Source organism: Benincasa hispida, chromosome 11, assembly GCF_009727055.1.
Source record: "Benincasa hispida cultivar B227 chromosome 11, ASM972705v1, whole genome shotgun sequence".
Lineage (NCBI taxonomy): Eukaryota > Viridiplantae > Streptophyta > Magnoliopsida > Cucurbitales > Cucurbitaceae > Benincasa > Benincasa hispida.
In genome coordinates, this window is record NC_052359.1 from 35,029,211 (window position 1) to 35,049,874 (window position 20,664).

At 30.3% G+C, this 20,664-nt stretch overlaps 1 protein-coding gene across 2 annotated transcripts; it reads left to right on the forward strand.

Moving 5' to 3' along the window:
- Nucleotides 1–6,746: 6,746 nt before the first annotated feature.
- Nucleotides 6,747–19,571, forward strand: LOC120090948 (ABC transporter C family member 14-like). 2 transcript variants are annotated; one of them, XM_039048661.1, is made up of 12 exons: nucleotides 6,747–6,902; nucleotides 13,141–15,318; nucleotides 15,506–15,826; nucleotides 16,120–16,206; nucleotides 16,302–16,922; nucleotides 17,043–17,207; nucleotides 17,328–17,622; nucleotides 17,714–17,928; nucleotides 18,111–18,416; nucleotides 18,567–18,630; nucleotides 18,733–18,972; nucleotides 19,055–19,571. In XM_039048661.1, exons 2-12 carry the CDS (start codon nucleotides 13,216–13,218, stop codon nucleotides 19,153–19,155), a joined length of 4,518 nt encoding a protein of 1,505 aa, XP_038904589.1. In that variant the 5' UTR covers nucleotides 6,747–6,902; nucleotides 13,141–13,215; the 3' UTR covers nucleotides 19,156–19,571. The 2 variants fall into 2 exon arrangements, with proteins under 2 accessions (XP_038904589.1, XP_038904590.1); XM_039048662.1 differs by lacking the exon at nucleotides 6,747–6,902 and adding an exon at nucleotides 10,331–11,748.
- Nucleotides 19,572–20,664: the final 1,093 nt, after the last annotated feature.

Sequence of the window (20,664 nt, forward strand, 5' to 3'; positions counted from 1 at the left end):
GTCGTTTGTTGGTGGGACTAGTGAAAGTATTTTAGTAATTTTATGTATTTATACAAATTAGGGAGAGATTAACCATCAAACACTAGAAAATCATTTTTCTAAAGTTAATTTCAAGTGTTTCTCTCAAACCAACTTATTTCATGCACTTTTTTTTTTTCTCAAAAGCTATTTTTAATGGTTGCCAAAGCACTCCAATTTTTTCAACTGACTTTTTTTTTTTCAAAATTAAATACTTGAAAAGTTAAACCAAACACATTCTTGATTCTTTAATTATGAGCTAAACCCTAATTGGGATTCAAATATATACCAAAAACAAATTTAGCATACATGATTTATGGAAGAATGAAAAATATATATGTTTACCTAATGAGTAATTATTTTAAATGGTAAAATTGCTAAAAATATTTTCAAGTATAACAAAATGTCATTGTCTATCAGTGATAGACCACGATAGACAACAATAAACTTCTATCACTGAGGGGTAGACTGCGATAAACTTTTATTATAGTCTATCACTAATATACAATAATGATATTTTGCTATATTTATAAATAAGTTGATATATTTTCTTATTTAAAAACATCCCTTACCTAATTGAATATTTTCAAAATATTTATATTTTGTTTGATTGTGAAATTTCAAAAAGTAAATTTAAACATGTTAAAAAGTTCATTTTTTTAGAATGTTGTGAAGAAACAAATATCATAAATGCTGTTTTTCCACATTTGTTTCCTTCAAAAACATAGTCTTTAGAAAGTTATCCATAATTCATTCATATTAATTTAAAAGTCCAAATTGCAAATGTAAACACATTACACTTTATCCATATAGCATTTACATCAAAAGCAAAAAGCTATTTTATCACCTTCCTTTGTTTGTAAAAGAAGAAGGCAAGTACATCTCATATTAGGCTTTACATACTTTCAAAATAAAAAGTTTACTTCATAAGTATTTTTAGGGACCCCCTAATAAAAAGTTTCAAAGTGATTAATATTCAAATGGAAATATTTTGCAAGTTTGGTTTTGGAGGACCATATTTCTTCTTTTCCATCTTGTCTATTTCCCCCTTTGATTTTAACATCCCACCAACCAATAATACACATGAAATATCCACTCATGATTGATAGTTTTAAGGAATTATTCTTAAACCATTGAAAAATATGTTTGAATTTATCTTCCATTTTAATTAAGAATTTAATGTGAAATATTGATTGTGTTGAATGATTTTTCTTTTCTTTTTTTCTTTTTTTTTTTTAATATTGTGTATAGATTAGTTGGTATGTAACCTAATGTGACATAATTACGAATTTAATGTGATTTTCCTAAAAATGAAAGTTGAGTTATTATCTAATACTATTTATAAATTGTATATATATGGTATGACTTAGATTATAAATATGAAACGTTACACGATACATATAGTAGTGGAGTTATGTTTGAACCGATGATCAAGTCTTTTGCTCCAGTCAGGTCAAAGTGTTACATGACGAAATAGTCTACTCTTTCGTATATGGGTGTGTGATCTATATTATAGATATGAAACATCACAATCTAATAGTGAAGCTATGTTTAAATGAAAAGTTAAATTATTGCTTCATTGTAACTATTTTCGAGTAGGAGTGGTTACACATAGAAATGGTGTATCATCTTATATGAGTGTAACTAACATCATGAATACGAAACAACATAATCTAATAATGGAGATATATTTGAACGAAAAAACATGTCCTTTGTCTTTAAAACTTAATAAATTCTTATTTTCTTTTTAAATAGCTAAAACTAATTGTTCAAAAGAAATGTAAAAGAGTATTTTAAAAATTCAACTTTCTTTTTCTATTTATTAAAATGAAACTATTAAATTTCTGATGGGCTGTGATATTTAAAGGGACAGAATTTACTATTTCCATTTGATGATGATTACATAATGTAATTCTTTCAAAAAAAAAGGGGGGGGTTACATGAAGTAAAAGAAACATTTAAAAGCTAAAGAATTAGATTTAGTAAATGATCAAAAGATAGAATTGCAAGTGATCTTAGTTTTATTAAAAACCTAATATAAAATCTAGATAGGGGTGTTCGTGGATTGGGTTAAATTATGTATATAAGATTTTTCAACTCAAATAATACTTATTAAATTGAAAGATTTGAGAAAATAAGCTACAATAAAACTAATATTTAACAAATGTCGAATTTTAGTAATATTTCATAACCAGATTTCAACAACAATATTTTGCAGACATTTTTAATCCTTTTATAGATTCTCTCTCATCTTTTAATTTGGTAATATTTTAAAATATAACATATATATCATTTTCAAATTTACTATTAATTATATAAATTTTTAATTTTTAAAATATCATTAATTAAATTATTTCTGATTAATAAAATTTCGAAATATTTAATTCTTTTCTTATTAATGTCAATTTCAATTTTGATTTTATTTAGTTATTTATTGATTTTAGTTGATATTTATTAAATGTAGGACATTTTAAATTAATGTTTTATTCATTTTTAGGAGATTTCGTTTGTTTTTTTTTCCATATTTCTAGTTGAAAATCAATCACCTCTCTATTGAGAGTTCAAGTATATGTCGAATATATTAATAATGTACTGAAAAATGTAATTATATATCACATATAACATGGTTTTTTTTTTTTTTTGTGTTTACAAATATACTGAAAAATATAAGAGACAAATACTTTTTTAGTTCTTAAGCTTTTAGGAATAGGTATGTTTGGTCCTTAAATTTGAATTTGACTAATTTAGTCCCTCAGTTTTGAATAAGAGGTTTAAAAAAATTCTACTACATTAATCATGTATTTTTATATTATTTTAAAACATCGCATATATTATTCAGTATATAGGACGTTATCTTGTCAAAATTGTCTTGTTCATAAACTTATCAAATATATTCTAGTTCATTTCTAAAAAATTCAAATATCTATTATTGTTGTATCAAATATACCTTTCAAAGTTTCTTATCAATTATTACTTTCCCTTATCAAAGCAACAATTCCAAATTTGTAAAATGATTGCTTAAAAAAATTAAAGGCATGATACAAAAATAAACCGTAAAACCCATTTCCCAAAACTCCCAATAATATATGTGTAATTTAAAACAAACAATAAAACAAGGTGTATTTCATACTTGATTAAAAAAATATATATACGTAGAATTATTGAATAAAAAAATTAAACAAAAATAATCACCTAACAATAGATTATTTGTGTTAGGCCTCTTAAGAAAAGTTGCGCTAGATAACCCTGACATATGAAATCAACTCAACACCCAAACATCCGAAACACAAATATATAAACGCACGGACATATGAACTCTAGATATTATATCTCATCTCAGCACCCCAAACAACCCACTAAAGTATATTTTTAAACCAAATAATTATCTACATCTACTCTTTTGTACAACTTATTATATATTTGTTAGCCTTATCGATATGCCATATTATCATTTAAAGACGTCAGTCGAAACTAAACAAATTTGTCAATGTGGACGATGCATATATAATAGTAGTTTTAAGACTAAATTATAGAAAATACATCTCAAGAACTTCGTACCACATGAAATTTGTCGTAGTTGGTTCAAAAATATATTTAAAGTATCAAAAGTTTTAATAATACTTTTAAACTTAATAGAGAAAAGTTAAAAAAATACTCTTACCATAATTTTAAATGAAAACTATTAGTATGTATTTGTTCAAAAAATACCTCTAAATTTTTAATATTTTACGATGTTAGAATATGAAAAGAAAATGTTAAAAAAATGTCCTTATACTATTAGTATATAGACGAAAATCGTTTATCTGTACCTCCTAACTTTCATCTTCTATTTTTTAGGTAGAGTTAGTCTCGATAGACATCATTTGTGCTCTCGAGGAGCCATCAATTGACTTGTGAAAGATTATGGTTGGGAGATCACTTATAAAGCTTGGGCGTTATTCATTATTTCTGTTCTAAATGTGCCTATAGTTTTTTCGCCCACTCTAGGAGGTGAGATGCAATTATTCTTTTTGATCTAGGGCTCCAACCTTTTGAGGAGGTTGTTAGAGAGATCTATTGTAACTTTATTTACTTTGATTGGGTGTCTTCTATTCTTAATAAGGAATTTGATTATAGGTAGTTCAAAAAATAAAATCAATCAAGGGAAAAGGCCTAAATTTGTAATTTCAACCCATGTTGAAATTGTTTTTGTGGGCAAATTTTTTAATATTGCCATGCTTTTGTTATATTGATTGAGAATAAAATAAAGTTATCCATGCTATTGCAACTTTGACATCATTGGAAGGTTTTTCTATAGTTAGAATAATACTTTTGTAATAATATTCTTTCATCATTCGTGGTAATAAGGTTGGGTTGTAAGTTTTCTCATGGTTTATGTTTGCCTCAAAGGGGAAAAAAAAAACCCAATAAAATAGAGATCAAAAAGAGAAAAATATCAGGACAAATATCAATTTATACTCCTAAACTATGGAGTTGTATCAATTTAAATCCTAAATTAATAATTGCATCAATTTAAACCCTGAACTTCGAGAATTGTACAATTTAAACTCCAAACTAATAATTGTATCAATTTAAACATGAATTTTCACAAATATATCAATTTAAACCCTAAACTATCCAAATAAAACATAATGGAGGGCTTAAATTGATACATTTATAAAAATTCAGGATTTAAATTTATAAAATTATAAAAATTCAAGATTTAAAATGATATAATTATTAGTTTGGAGTTTAAATGGATACAATCTCAAATTTCAGGATTTAAATTGATAGAATTATTAGATTAGGATTTAAATTGATATAACACCCAAAATTTAGTATAAATTAATAGGATATGTGTAATAAACAGCCAAATAAAGGAAAAAATCTAAAAATATAGCACATCTTTAAAATATTTGCAAATATGGAAGTGTTGATCGGTCAACTTTTGAATTTCTTCTAGTTTTCAATTTTCCCCTAATTTGTTTTGTTGCATGCCTTCTCTTCCTTTTTTTTTTTTTTTTTATTTTCTATCTGTGAAATTTTTTCTTTTTTCTTTCATTTCTCGATTTTTTTATTTTTTTTATTTTCTTTCATTTCTCCGGCTTTTGTTTCCATCTATCCAAACACTTCCCCCTCTCCCTCATCTTCCCATGAGACTGAGTTTCAAACACAAGACTTGAAAGCGTCTAATTCATAAGTGACTTAACACCGACAACCCAATCATCAAGTTTGATTATTATAACAAAATGTTAAATATAAATAGCAAATGAAAACGAATTTGAAAGAAACTACTTTTTTGAGTCCTCAAATTTGCACCCCATTTTTAGAAACATTTCTTAAAAGTTTGAAATAGGAAAAGATAATAGTTATTAAACAAGTTTATTTCTCAAAAATGAGAAATGAGAGCGTCATCAACCAGGTTAATCAAAAGTCTATTAGTGATAGCCACTAATATTTTTTTTTTAATCATTGATAGCTTATTTTTTTATGGTTTTCTTTCACAGTTAATAGCCATTTATAAAATACTATCATTGATAGCCAACATAATGAATTTTAATTAATTAATAAAGTTGAATCTTGAACTAAAATGTAAGTGAGATTCTTAAAAGTCATCATTAATGGCATATTATTAGTGATAGAAGCCATCAATGACAGAGCATGTTATTTTATGGTAAAAAAATGACATAAGTTATCTCTGATGACATGTTATCAATGATAGAAGCTATCACTGATAATCACAATATAAGTGATATCAGTGACATAACTTAGGTAATATTCATATATCGATGATATCAATTATATAAAAAGTCAATTTCATTTGATAAAAGTCTATCATTGATAACCACTGATAGAGGTTATTAGTGATATTCACTAATTAAAGCTATTAGTGATATTTTGTATATCAATGATATAACTTAAGTATACATTAATTAAATGAATTATTAATGATATTGGTGATATGACTTATGTAGACATCAATGGTAGTCACATATAAACTTCTCATTAGTAGACTTCTATCATTTACAGCTTTAAATGTTCATCTCTTTGAAAGTTGGTAATTTCCTTTCATAGTTGATACCTATTTATAAAAGTCTATCATTGATAGCCACTGATAGCCTTAAATGTCAATATTTCAAGTTTGATTCCAATTGAAGAAAGCGTATCAATGATGGCCAATGATAACTATAGCAAATAGAAAGCTAATTTGTCAAGTGTTACTATTTCAATGTTGTATTAATATTTCTCAAATTGAAAACTACCGTTGATAGCAACTTATAGTAGCTATCCATGACTATCACTGATCATTACTATCAGTTGATAGCTTTCAGTTTAAGAAATCGAAAGAAGAAGCACACAATCTTGGACTGCGTGTAGCTTTTTAGTCATTTGCCAATACGACTATCACCTATAATTGCTACCAGTGATGTCTAACGGTAATTTTGGGTCATATCTTTAATATATTTATTTTTATGCTACATCTTTTATTATTTCCGACGTAATTGTTATTTGTGGTGCAACCAGCCCATAAAATTGTCAAATAAGCCAAAGTAAAAATGTGCAATCTTATGCTAAATGATATTTCTCTTAATTTTTCTTTTAAAAAATAGTAATTAATGAAGACTCGATAGGCGGCTGTGAGCCACTCATTCTATCAACCACATCGGCCACGCCATTCATCGCCTAAACATTTCTTGTCTCCCAAACAAAAGATACAAATAAAATAATAATAAAAAAAAAAACAATACGAACTTAAGAATAAGAGTCCAAAATATTCTCCAATTTCAAAGAAAGAAAAATCCCATCCACTTTCTTCTTCTTCTCTCTTTCCTTTTTAAACTCTTCTTTCTTCTGCATCATAATTCCTCCATTAATGGTTCCTCTCTATAATTTTCATTTTTCAGGTACTTTTTTTCTCTCTCTCTCTCTCTTCCTTTTTTTTTTTTATTCTTTTTTCTTCCTTTCTTTAATATTGAAGGACAGAGTAGTTTAAATAATCTTTTATTCAGGGGTTACATGTGTTTTTGTTCTCAATTCAAACACATAGTTTAGTGGATAATACATCCATGACCTTTTTTTTACCATTAGATTTCCACTTCAAGAACTTTTTAACTAAGAAAAATATGTATAATTTAATCATAATGTTTGAGTTGTTTTTTGTTTTTTTTAAGAAATATTTAGTTCATGTTGTTTGATTTTAATTTTGTTTAATTTCTTTTAGATTCAAAGATTTTCAATGCCTATTTTGCATATTAATTTTTAAATGGGTTGCTGGGTTATTAAGATGCCTTTTGAAAAAAAAATAATAGCTAGATATATATTTTTTTATTTTTATTTTTATGAATTTTATAGAAATTCGACAAGTTACTTTTAATTAGTTGATTTAAGCATTAAAATATACTAATTAAATGTCTAATATAACATTACCAACTTTTAAAGAAACGTTTTGAAAGAAAATAAAAATAAAAATACTATTTTGGTCCTTATAAGTTTGTTCAATTTTAGTATTGGTACTTGATAAGATGGGAGAATCAAACATTTGATACAACAATTTTAGTATTGGCCTTGACTTTAAAGCTAACAGTTCTAGTATTATGCCAGTTGAGTTAGGCTCGTTTTGGCCTCTTAAAAGTATTTGTACGATAATTGGTATAACCTTACTGTTTAGAAGTTGAAGGTTTGATTCCTTATCTCGCAGTTGTTGTAAAAAAAAAAGAATTTGTTAGTTTTAGTTGTTGAATTTTTAAAACGTGTTATTTTTCATATAAAAATATAATTTTCAACTTGTATTTTATTTCTTGAAATGTAGTCTTATGTCGAACAATTTTTTTTTTGTTGAAATATTATTAATGTAGATTAGAATAGTTGTGAGTTTTTTTTGTACATATATATGGATCGAAATTAATTACTTAAAAGGATAAATCGAAATTGACATTTCAAAAGGGAAACAAAAATATTGAAATAACCTTTTGAAGGTAAAATGATCAAATAAATAAAAAAATTTATAATACATTCTGGGAGTAAATATATCAAAATGAACTAAAGTAAAAATACAATCAAATTACAACTGTTATTTACTTAAGCAACACACCTTTATTATTTAATACCTTTCTTATTTTAGCATTCTTTTCTTCTTAGATCAAATAATATGAAATTACACTCAAAGATGGTAAATATAATAAAAATGATTGAGCTCAAATTTCCAATATATATATATATATTATTGAGCTCATTAACCAATGTTCTCCATTATTTGAGAGTTGTTATCATGATTGTTCTCAAAGTTTTGTATTTAAAGGGGCATTATCAGACAAACAAAGTTGTTAAGGTCTATAAATTGACGTGCCAAACTAGAAAATTTACTTATATCTGTAAAATATTATAATTACATCTATTAAAGCATATATGTTTTGAAAGTTTTTCTACAAATAAAAATGTACTTTTTTTGGACCACTTTTACTCTTGAGGTTAGCTAAACAGGTAAAAAAATATATCTTTTTAAATTACTTCAGATTTACCTTGAAACTAGATAAATAATCAGCATCCGTTAATATTCAAATTTTCAATCAATAATTATTTAATTACTCTATTACGTCTTTATTATTTAATAATATTTTTTAAATAAAAAAAAATAAAGAAAAGATAAGGATGGATCTATTGAGAGGCCAAGGGTATTTATTCCTCGATGGTGACGTTTTACATATGTACTTATATTATTTTCCATTATATATATATATAAAAATTGTAGAGTTTTAAATATGTCCTTTTCGCTCTCTTCAAAGACAAATTAAAGACAGTCTGCCTATAGCTAGCGGTTAAGAGATCAAGTCCGATTTGCCCACTTTTTTTTTTTTTTTTTTTTTTTTTTTTTTTTTTTTTTTTGTGCTTCAATTTAGATGGCTTAAATTTATCAATATATCTATTTATATATTAGTTTTTAATTTCCATTTTTTTATTACAATGCAACAAATATTTCATATTTCTAAATCTTCATATTAAGGTTTATAATAATTTTGTATTTTTTAATCTTGTAATTTGTAATTAGTATTATTTAATGTAGATATCATATATCAATATATTTAAAATTACATTTATATGTAAGTTTAATTATAAGTTTAGTTTTTAAGTTTTAAAAATTGTGACTAATAAATCTTTAGATTTCATTTAGTAATTATTTATTTATTTTTTTAGTTTTTGAAAAGTAAGTTTTTAAATACCACTTTCACTTCTAAATTATTATAAATATATAAAAGTTAATTTTATATTTTGTAGATCTAAAAAATATTTAAAATGTTAAAAATTAGGATTATTTTCGGACATACTAAAATGAGTCAACTTATAAGTGATAGAGAATGATAAATATCTATCAGTGTTAGATATGGATAGACTGCGTTTTCTTCTTCTGCTTTGAGGATAAATTTTCCCATTTGTGCCTCATAAAAAGAACTAGTAAGTTGAGTCCTTTCACTACCAAACAACAAACATCATCTGGTTGGGTCTTGTCGAGTGCTCTTGAATCATATTTTGCAAATGCCTCATTTCGGTTGCAATTGCAAGAAGCCTGTTTGCTGCATCCATAGCCATACATACTAGTACTCAATTTTTTTTATTTGAATTTAATGAAGTGAAGACACTTTTTAAGCCTCCATTTATAGAGTGGTAAAGGAATCTCACCACGTAGCAAATTGCATGGCGTAATTCTTATTGACATATTACTATATTTAAAAATATTTTCAACAACTTTGTCATTTAAACTATTATCATAAAATTAATGTTTTAGAAGATAAAAAAAAAAATATTGTGTGTAACTAAACCTTATATTTTAATTTTTGTGGTTAACATTTCAAATATATAAGTCGAGATATGTGAATGTACATTCAATATTTTAAAAATCTGTTAACTTTTTTTAAAGTTTAACTATGAATAAACACAAATCTCCAAATTGATGGAAACTTTATATAGGGTTAAAAATAGGAGTGAAAATTTTGGTTTTGTTAATTTCATCCTAGTCCTTCTATTGATAGTAAATCTTAACTTTAGTAGTTTATTATTATTTTAATTTTTTATTTAATTGGAAAGAAAAAGAAAAGAAATTTGGGGTGTTTTCAAATAAAGAAAAATTAGTCAATTTATTTATAAATATAGAAAAATTTCACTATCTATCAGTGATAGACCAAGATAAACCGTGATAAACTGCAATAGATATCTATCAGTATCGCGGTCTATCGCTGATAGATGGTAACATTTTGTTATATTTGAAAATATTTTTAACAGTTTTACCATTTAACACAATTGTAAAAAAAATGCTCCTTTATGGAAATAGATAATATTTATATATTTCTACAATCGAAAATAGGAAGGTTGAAGGGTTGGTTTGGAGAACGAGTAAAAGTATTTAATCTAGAAAGTTGTTAAGTTCGAGGGATTGTTAGGAGTTAAATAGGTCAGGAAATTAATATTTTTTAGGTGTAAGATTTACACAAACTTCTTAGCCAGCCACATAGGGATCAAAAATAATATTTTAACCTTTAAAATAAAACCATAAAATTTGAAGGAATTTTATACTTGTGTTAACTCATACCGTCCGTTATACTTACCCTTTGTTTTATTTTTTTATTATTATCTAGTACATCGTATGTAGTTATCTACATTACACGTTTACCTTTGTTTTATAATAAAATTGTTTTGAATTTTTTATTGCGCCCCTTTTGATTTTTTTAAAAACTATTTTTTTTAGCTTATTACTCCCATGACACTCGTGCATGATTTAAATGTGGTGTTCAAAATATGTTAGCAACATGGTCAATAAAACTTTGTTAATTTGTTAAGTAAGTATTAAACTAATCAACAAAAATCTAGCATGCATAAAAGATGTCCTTTAAATAATTGTTAGGGTGTTAGGTAAGGAGAGTTTGGCCCATTGAGTGAAGTAGTATTAATATGTTAGAATTAGTAAATTTGTATTTAGGATGTAGATATGTAAGATAAATTTTTTCAATAATTGTAAAAAGTATATCAATAGAAGATTATAAAATAACTCAAAGAATGTGAAAAGTTTAAATATAGAAGAAATTGAAGTTCATCTATAAATATGAAAAAGTAAAAAAAAAAAAAAAAAAAGAAGAAGAAGAAAATGAGCAACTCAAAAATTGTTTATTATTGAAGTTGAGTGTTTACACTAAAAAAAGTTGATAAACTAAATGATCCCAAGTATGCAGCAAATCAATATACAAAATTGAAATGATAAAATAGAATTATTTTCAAATATAACAAGAAGCACTTAAATTTTAACAGTATAATTCCACAATATCTATGCCTCCTATCTACATTTTGAAGTGTCATTAATTGACTTATTTTGTGTCCTCACTCTTCTAAAATGTTTATGGCAAATAATGAATTGAAATTTTGTTGGATTTTTTTTATTTACCAGAAATAATTGAAAGTTGTAATAAAATTGTAAATTTTAAAGTTGGAGACTTGGGGAGATTTACCCATGAATCCTTTTCAACCATCAATGTCTCACATGAATCAAACCAGCCAAATTCCCCGTCAAAAAAAAAAAAAAAAAAATTGACAGGCCCTTGCCTTCTCTCTCTCTCTCTCTCCCTTTAAATTCCCATTTTAATGGACTTCAAAGAGTGGGTGTGGACGAGCTTCAGCCACATATTTGCTGCTTCTTCATCAGGGTTTTGCTCTGAACCTCTGGTTTTAAAGAAAACCCATCATTTCTTTCAATGGATTTATGTTCAGGTTTTTCCCTAAAAATCCCATTTTTATTTTTGTTTATGAGCTTTAGATGAGTTTTAACGATGCATTTACCCTTTTGTTCATCTGGGTTTAGTTTCAAACCTCTGTTTATACAACAATTCCTTCTAATGGATTCTTCTTCTTGTTCAGGTTTTGTCCTAAATTCGTTTATTGTTCAAATGGGTTTTGCTTAGAGCCTCTGTTTTTAAAGAAAAACTTCAGCTTTTCTTGTAATGCCGTTTTGTTTTGAGTGCCAAAAATTAGATATAGACGTGTGTTATTACGACAAAATTTACTTTTTGTTCAATTGGGTTTTGCTTGGAACATATGGTTTATAGAGCCATTCCTTCAATGGATTTTTGTTCCAATTTTGCTTTTTGCTTACTTGTTTTCCCCCTTTTTTGTGTGTTCCACATCTACTTTCGTCTTGTTTTATATCCATAAATTTATGCATTGTTTTGTCTGCCCTTTTTCCCTTTCTGGCTCTGCTTTTACTCCCTTTTTGTGTAAAAGAGCTACAATCTTTCTCTCCCTGGCCTTGTTTTACTATCACTGTAAGGCAAATGGACCTGTCTTTTTCTTTATCCTTTTATCTTTTGTCCTTTTGATATGGTCTTGGTGAATCTTTTCTTGGGTATGCCGCACTTTGCTGTGTTTTTATCGCCATTCTTTTCCCTCTTTTCAGATTCCAGATCAAGTATTTGTTATCGACTCTACTTTGTCATTTAATAATTTTTTGGGCATCATTGGAGGAGCAAGAGCTACTAACCCAACTCAGAATCTTCTGGATTAACGTGTAGTTTAATGTTTTATGCTTATATTTAGTGCATTTTCAAAAGGAACTACTGTTTCCTCTTTGGTGATATCCAACATCAAACTTTAAATATGGTTTCTTTTAAGAATATTAATATTGTTTTTTGTTCTTTTAAAAAATTTATTTCTGAAATATTTTATTGATAAAAGATGTTAATCTTTTTCTATTTCCTTCCTTTCAGAGTGCTTCTTTGTGTCCTCTTGGTATCTCAACCTTTAAATCTTGCTTTGTTATTAGAATGACGTTTTTAACCCTTATTCATTGTTAGAAGATTTTGTCAGTTTTAAACAAAAAGGGTATCTTTTGAAAAGAAAAACTCTGATACCATGTGGGAACTGACCTTCTTTTTGCTCTTAACGTGGCTTTCTCTTGGTTGTTCTACTTTTTTCTCATCACATAGTTAGATGACAACTTTTCTTTTTCTAAGCTCTATTGTTTCTGGTGCTGTTTGGTTCTGTAATCAATTTTTTTCCTCCCCCGTTCATTGCTTTAGAAGTCTTTGTATCATGTTGAAGTATCAAAGCAAGGGTTGGTTGGCATTATGAACTGACTTTTGCTTTTGTTTTCTTTTCACTTCTCAGGGAATGTAGAGGAATAACTGGAAGGTTTCCAACTAGAGGATGATCATTTAGTGTTGTGCTTTAGAATTTTTAGCCATGGCTTTTACCTCTAATTGGTTGAGTTCACCTTCTTGCTCCATGATTCAATCCTCGGCGGACCATGCTCTTGGAGCTATATTCCAATGGTCACGGTTCATTTTCCTTTCACCTTGCCCTCAAAGAGTTTTGCTATCATCTATTGATATCCTGTTCTTGGTTGCACTCTTAGCTTTTGCATTGCAAAAGTTGTTTTCTCGATTCAGGTCAGGTGATCGGATGAACTCTGACATAAGCAAACCTCTCATAGGTAGCAATAAACCTCTTATAACGACCACCATCTTGTTCAAACTCTCTCTAATTGTTTCTGGCATGTTAACCATCTGCTACCTTGTCATAAGTATCTTGACATTGTCATCAAGTGTTCAATCTTCATGGAGGATTGTGAATGGGGCATTCTGGTTGGTTCAAGCATTGACTTATGCAGTTATTGCAATCTTGATAATTCATGAAAAAAGATTTGAAGCTGCTAAGCATCCACTTACACTTCGAGTTTACTGGGTTATAAATTTCATAATAATTTCATTGTTTATGGCATCAGCAATAATGCGATTGGCCTCTACCGGAGCAACTGATGAACTCAATTTGACTTTGGATGACATAATTTCCATAGCCTCATTTCCATTATCAGTAGTTCTTCTTTTTGTTGCCATAAAAGGATCAACAGGGGTTATGGTGGCTATAGCAGCCAAGGAAGAATTTGATGGACAAAGTGACTTAATTGAATTGGTTTCAAGTAAATCAAATGTGTCTTTATTTGCTTCAGCATCCTTTGTATCGAAGGCCTTTTGGCTGTGGATGAATCCCTTGTTAGATAAAGGTTACAAAGCCCCTCTCCAATTAGAAGAAGTTCCAACTCTTGCACCTCAACATAGAGCTGAGGAAATGTCAGCCCTCTTTGAATCAAAGTGGCCTAAACCTCATGAGAAGTCCACTCACCCAGTTCGAACGGCATTGGTCCGCTGCTTTTGGAAGGAAATTGCCTTTACTGCCTTCCTTGCTATCGTGCGTACTTGTGTCATGTATGTGGGTCCTGTCCTTATTCAACGTTTTGTAGATTTCACTGCTGGAAAAAGAAGCTCCCCGAATGAAGGATACTATCTTGTACTGATTCTTCTTGCTGCCAAATTTTTTGAAGTTCTCACTACTCATCACTTCAATTTTAACTCTCAAAAGATTGGCACGCTGATTCGTTGTACACTTATTACTTCTTTGTACAAGAAGGGCTTGAGGCTATCATCATCATCTAGACAGGATCATGGGGTTGGACAAATTGTGAATTACATGGCTGTTGATACCCAGCAGCTTTCTGATATGATGCTACAACTGCATGCTGTATGGTTAATGCCATTACAAGTTGGTGTTGGTTTGACACTTCTCAGTGCTTATCTAGGCCCTGCTACGCTTGTTACACTGATTGCACTTATTGGTGTTCTTATCTTTGTTGTGCTTGGCTCTAGGCGGAACAATAAGTTCCAATTCAATGTAATGAAGAATCGTGATTTACGAATGAAAGCAACAAATGAGATGCTGAATTACATGCGGGTGATCAAGTTTCAATCATGGGAGGAGCACTTCAATGATAGAATTAAAGCTTTTCGAGAATTGGAATTTGGATGGCTAACCAAATTCATGTATTCAATGTTTGCTAACATTATAGTCATGTGGAGTACGCCGATAGTAGTATCAACTCTCACCTTTGGGGCTGCACTGCTGTTAGGCATCAAACTTGATGCCGGGACAGTGTTTACAATGACCACTATCTTCAAATTGTTGCAGGAGCCTATCCGAACGTTCCCTCAATCGATGATATCACTTTCACAAGCAATGGTATCACTCGGGAGGTTGGATCAATTCATGTTGAGCAAAGAGTTGGTTGAAGATTCAGTTGAAAGGACTGAGGGATGTCATGGAAATGTCGCTGTGGTAATTGAGAATGGTCAATTTAGCTGGGATGACAATGCAAATATAGAAGTAGTTTTGAAAGATATAAATTTGAACATAAAAAAGGGAGAACTTACAGCTGTGGTTGGGACCGTGGGATCAGGGAAATCATCTATTCTGGCTTCGATTCTTGGTGAGATGCATAAATTGTCGGGAAAGGTATAGTTTCTTCTCATTGAGAGTTTTGAAGCTGTGTGAGCTTAACTGTTTGATAAGCTAGCAGTCCAAGTTTATTTTTCCATGTATGATTGGTATAATTAAATCATTTATCTAATTTACATATGCACATATGCAAACACATAAATGATTAATTCTTAATCTCTTATGTTGCATGCTTCCACAACAGGTTCATGTTTGTGGAACAACTGCTTATGTTGCTCAAACGTCATGGATTCAAAATGGCACCATCGAAGAGAATATCTTATTTGGGTTGCCTATGGATAGAGAGAAATACAGGAAAGTTGTCAGGATTTGTTGTTTAGAAAAAGACTTGGAAATGATGGAGTATGGAGATCAGACTGAGATTGGTGAGCGCGGCATTAACCTCAGTGGCGGGCAGAAGCAGAGGATACAACTTGCCCGAGCTGTATATCAGGACTGTGATATCTATCTTCTTGATGATGTATTTAGTGCCGTCGATGCTCACACTGGGTCTGAAATTTTTAAGGTACATATTTTATTTTATTGGCTCCTTGGTTTCATATGCTCTGAACTCATTCACGTAGAGAAGGATACAACTTTGTTTCACTTTCATAACGGCGACAATGTTATGCAATTTGTGAAAAAAAAGACTTTTATTGTATGTTCTTGTTTCCTTTATGTTATATATTTTAAAGATTGCTGCTTGTTAAAGTCTTATAATTGTACACAGTAACTCTGTGATAGGTTATGAAATCCATACAAACGTTTCGTTTTTTCCTCCCTACAATTTCAATCTCATAACTAACTTTGTATCTTCAGGAATGTGTAAGAGGAGCCCTCAAAGGCAAGACCGTGATACTTGTTACTCATCAAGTCGATTTCTTGCACAATGTTGATATGATCTTTGTAAGTGCTTGAAGTCTGTCTATTTGGTTTCTCAATTACATCTATGACAGTACTGTAGTTTCTAATGACATTTCGGTGGTTCTTTTTTATGCTAGGTCATGAAAGATGGGACAATTGTGCAATCTGGAAAATACAATGAACTAGTTGAGAGTGGAATGGAATTTGGGGCGCTAGTTGCAGCACATGAGACCTCCATGGAAATTGTGGATAGCAGCAATCCCATGCTTGAAGTTTCTTCTCCTAAACCTCCTCGTTCGCCTTCCCACCATAGGGAAGCCAATGGCGAAAATAATCATGTTGATCAACCACAGGCTGAAAAGGGTTCATCAAAACTCATCAAAGATGAGGAGAGGGAAACTGGTAGTGTTAGCTTGGAGGTGTATAAACTTTATTGCACTGAGGCTTATGGATGGTGGGGAGTTGTATGGGCCTTGTTGCTCTCCCTAGTGTGGCAAGGTTCTTTGATGGCTGGTGATTACTGGTTGGCATATGAAACTTCAGCAGACCGTGCTGCGACCTTCAATCCTACATTGTTCCTTTCTGTGTACGCCGGAATTGCTCTCGTTTCAGTTTTGTTGGTGTTGACAAGATCGTTTTCTTTTGCACTTATAGGGCTTAAGACAGCCCGAATTTTCTTTTCACAAATTCTTACTAGTATCTTGCATGCCCCCATGTCGTTTTTCGACACCACACCATCTGGAAGAATACTAAGTCGAGTAAGTTTTCCCACCATGAAGCATACTTTTGAACGAGTTTCTGTTTTACCTTTAATAGGAATGACATTCAAGTTCTACTTATCCAGTCCTAACCTTTATTTTCTCCATTTTTTCATGTAGGCTTCAAATGATCAGACAAACATTGATTTGTTTATTCCCTTCTTCTTTACTATTGCTACTGCAATGTACATTACAGTACTCAGTATCTTCATCATCACATGTCAGTATGCTTGGCCTACAGTTTTCCTTGTGATTCCACTTCTGTATCTCAACGTTTGGTACCGGGTAAGGACGTTCGTTTATCATGAGGCAATTTATTATGACCCTTGAACATATATGTTCAACTGACGCCATGAATGTAAACCGCCTTTGTGCTCTAATTTCCTATACTATTTCATTTTACAGGGATACTACCTTGCTACGTCTCGTGAATTGACACGCCTTGACTCAATAACTAAAGCACCTGTGATTCATCACTTCTCAGAAAGCATACAAGGAGTTATGACCATTCGCTCTTTTAGGAAGCAAGATCAGTTTGGCAAAGAAAACATTAAACGAGTAAACAATAATTTGCGTATGGATTTCCACAATTATGGATCCAATGTATGGTTGGGATTCCGTTTGGAATTGCTTGGAAGTATAGTGTTCTGTAGTTCAGCAATGTTCTTGATCTTACTACCTAGCTCCATTATCAAGCCGGGTAAATGAATGGTTCTTCCTCGCGGAAAAATATTGTCATGTTCCTTAAGAATTTGTCAGATTGTTGCTTAAACTATTGTTACTTATTGCAGAAAATGTTGGTTTGACATTGTCATATGGATTGTCTTTGAATGCTGTCACGTTCTGGGCCATATATATGAGCTGCTTCATCGAGAACAAAATGGTTTCGGTTGAGAGGGTGAAACAATTTTCTGTGATACCACCAGAAGCTGCATGGAGAATTAAAGACACTCTTCCTTCCTCGAATTGGCCACACCGTGGGAATGTTGATCTCAAAGATTTGCAGGTTAGCGCTTAAGTTATCTATCATTTTCTTCATAGGATCATGTTTTCTTTCTGCATCCTAATATTGCATTGCATGTTTTTCTAGGTGTGGTAATGTTATTAGTTACAAGTTACAACGTTGACCTAATCCCTATTATAACAATATGTTTGAAATTAAGTTCATTTTTTTTTCTTGAGCAACAGGTTCGATATCGGCCAAACACTCCTCTGGTCCTTAAGGGTCTTACATTAAGTATCTATGGAGGAGAAAAGATTGGTGTTGTTGGTCGAACGGGGAGTGGCAAATCAACTCTAGTCCAAGTGTTGTTCAGACTGGTTGAACCTGCAGCTGGAAAAATAATTATTGATGGCATTGACATAGCCACACTGGGGCTTCATGATCTAAGATCACGGCTCGGGATCATTCCTCAGGAACCGGTTCTTTTCGAGGGGACGGTGAGAAGCAATATCGACCCAACTGGCCAGTATACTGATGATGAGATATGGAAGGTTTGCATGTTTTCTTCTATGATTTGTCCAATGATTTAAGCACGTCACATTAGAGTAAAAGATTTGAAACATTTGAAGTGCTGATGCTGCAACATGATGAGTATCTTTTTAATATTTGTTGACAATACTTGAATATTATCACTCTTTCAGAGCTTGGATCGGTGCCAGCTAAAAGAGATCGTGGCTTCAAAGCCCGAGAAACTCGATTCTCCAGGTGTTTATCCCATAATCTCAACTTCTCTTCTCTTGAAATTATAATGATGGATTCTCTCTTCAGAAATCTATCAACTAATCATTCATTGCCATTTTCTAACAGTTGTTGATAATGGAGAAAACTGGAGTGTGGGACAGAGGCAGCTTCTCTGCCTAGGAAGGGTCATGCTAAAGCGAAGTAAGCTTTTGTTCATGGATGAAGCAACTGCATCAGTTGACTCGAAAACAGATGCTTTGATTCAAAATATCATCCGGGAGGATTTTGGATTGTGCACGATCATAAGCATTGCTCACAGAATTCCCACAGTCATGGATTGTGATCGAGTTTTGGTGATCGATGCAGGCAAGTTTTCTCTTAACTCGACTAGATTTCTAAACCATTTACCCCAAATAACTAATACCTTCTTTTAATTCACATTGAACAGGGAAAGCAAGAGAATTTGACAGGCCCTCTCAGTTGCTTCAGAGGCCAACACTTTTTGGGGCATTGGTTCAGGAGTATGCCAACCGCTCCTTAGACCTTTAAGTGCACTGTTTTGCAATTTGTTTGGCTTCTTGATGTCGTGTCTCGAGCAGCAATGCAATGCCGTAGGCAACCTTGAGCTCGGGTTAACTTTTTTGATGAGTAGAAAAATGTGGTAGAAAACAAGCCTTAGCATCCCAATATGGTAATGATATAGCAATCCTTCACATTATTTGCATTGGCAATTGTTAGGATTCTCAATCTATATCAGTAGTCTCTTGGGAGCATATTTCTTAGTTTTTTAGAGCAAATTTAGTAGGTTTTGTAAGCTTATTGCTTCTTATTGGTTCCCAATCAATTAGTGGGAAAAGAGACTTGAAAGAAAAGGAAAAGAACACAAAAAAAGAAAATTATTTGCATTGATCTGGTGGAGAACTCTCTCACAAATATTATCTTCACTATGGCTTGTTGATGGTACATTACTTGCTTTCGATTTAGATTCTACGCCATTGATAACTATTTGATTTTTTGATTTTTGGTTTTTGTCGATTGTGGTTGTTTACTCTCAATTATTTTAATGCAATTTTTATCTATTCCATAGATATATAGTAATTTTTAATCGAATTCTATAATTAAAAAAAGCAAGTTTTGAAGATTATTCCTTTAGTTTTTAAAACTTGATTTAGATTTTAGAAATCTTTGTTAAAAATAGATTGATAAACAAAGGAACTCAAGTAGTATTACAACCTTAATTTTCAAAAATTAAAAAAAATCAGATGGTAATTGAATGGAGCATTAACATTTCTAGTGGGGGGTTGTTAAATGAAAACATAGTAATGATGATGGAGGAGATTCAAAATATAGATTTTAGTTGGGGAGTTTAGTCTAAACTAGTTGATAGAAGTGTTTAAAAAATGCGATCATTTGAGAAACTTGATTAATCAAACTCAATTATACGGTTTGAGTTGAAAAATTTTACGAGCTTGGTTGGTTAATGGGTTCACTTAAAATAACTTCCAACTCGAATGAATCAAACTTATTATTAATTTTAAAAATTATGATGTATTTACTTACAATATAATTATATATCTGTCTCTTATACACATCTAGATGTGTATAAGAGACAGAGGTAACGCTAGGTAAAGTCCTTTTCAACCCGTTCCTCCACATACTCGATGCATCTATCGTATAATCAAACTTTTCTCAATTCTTCATATTTATTTATTTTATTACATGATTTTTTTGGTTGACTTATTCCCCATTTAACTCTCCAAAATGAATTTTTAGCACTTTGGAAAAAAAATTTATAATATAATTGAAATTGAGTTATTAATCTTAAATAATTAAATAACATTTTTGCATAATAATACTTTACTTATTTTTAGAACAAAAATTTAAATAAATGATCCAATTAACTCAAACCAATCCAACCCAATCATTGGTTTGGGTTGAGTTCATTATTTAATAAGAGTTATTTGGGTTGAAGAAAATCATGTAAAATTGGATTAATACTAAAAAAAGGCTTTGACTTGATGAACCCTTACCCGACCCACGAACACCCTTTACTAGTTT

What these genes read in the sequence shown, in the direction of transcription:
- LOC120090948 (XM_039048661.1), top strand. Translation starts at nt 13,216, where the DNA reads ATGGCTTTTACCTCTAATTGGTTGAGTTCACCTTCTTGCTCCATGATT. An exon ending in TAGCTCCATTATCAAGCCGG is followed by an intron (nt 17,623 to 17,713) that starts GTAAATGAATGG and finishes TACTTATTGCAG; the next exon opens with AAAATGTTGGTTTGACATTG. An exon ending in CTGATGATGAGATATGGAAG is followed by an intron (nt 18,417 to 18,566) that starts GTTTGCATGTTT and finishes TCACTCTTTCAG; the next exon opens with AGCTTGGATCGGTGCCAGCT.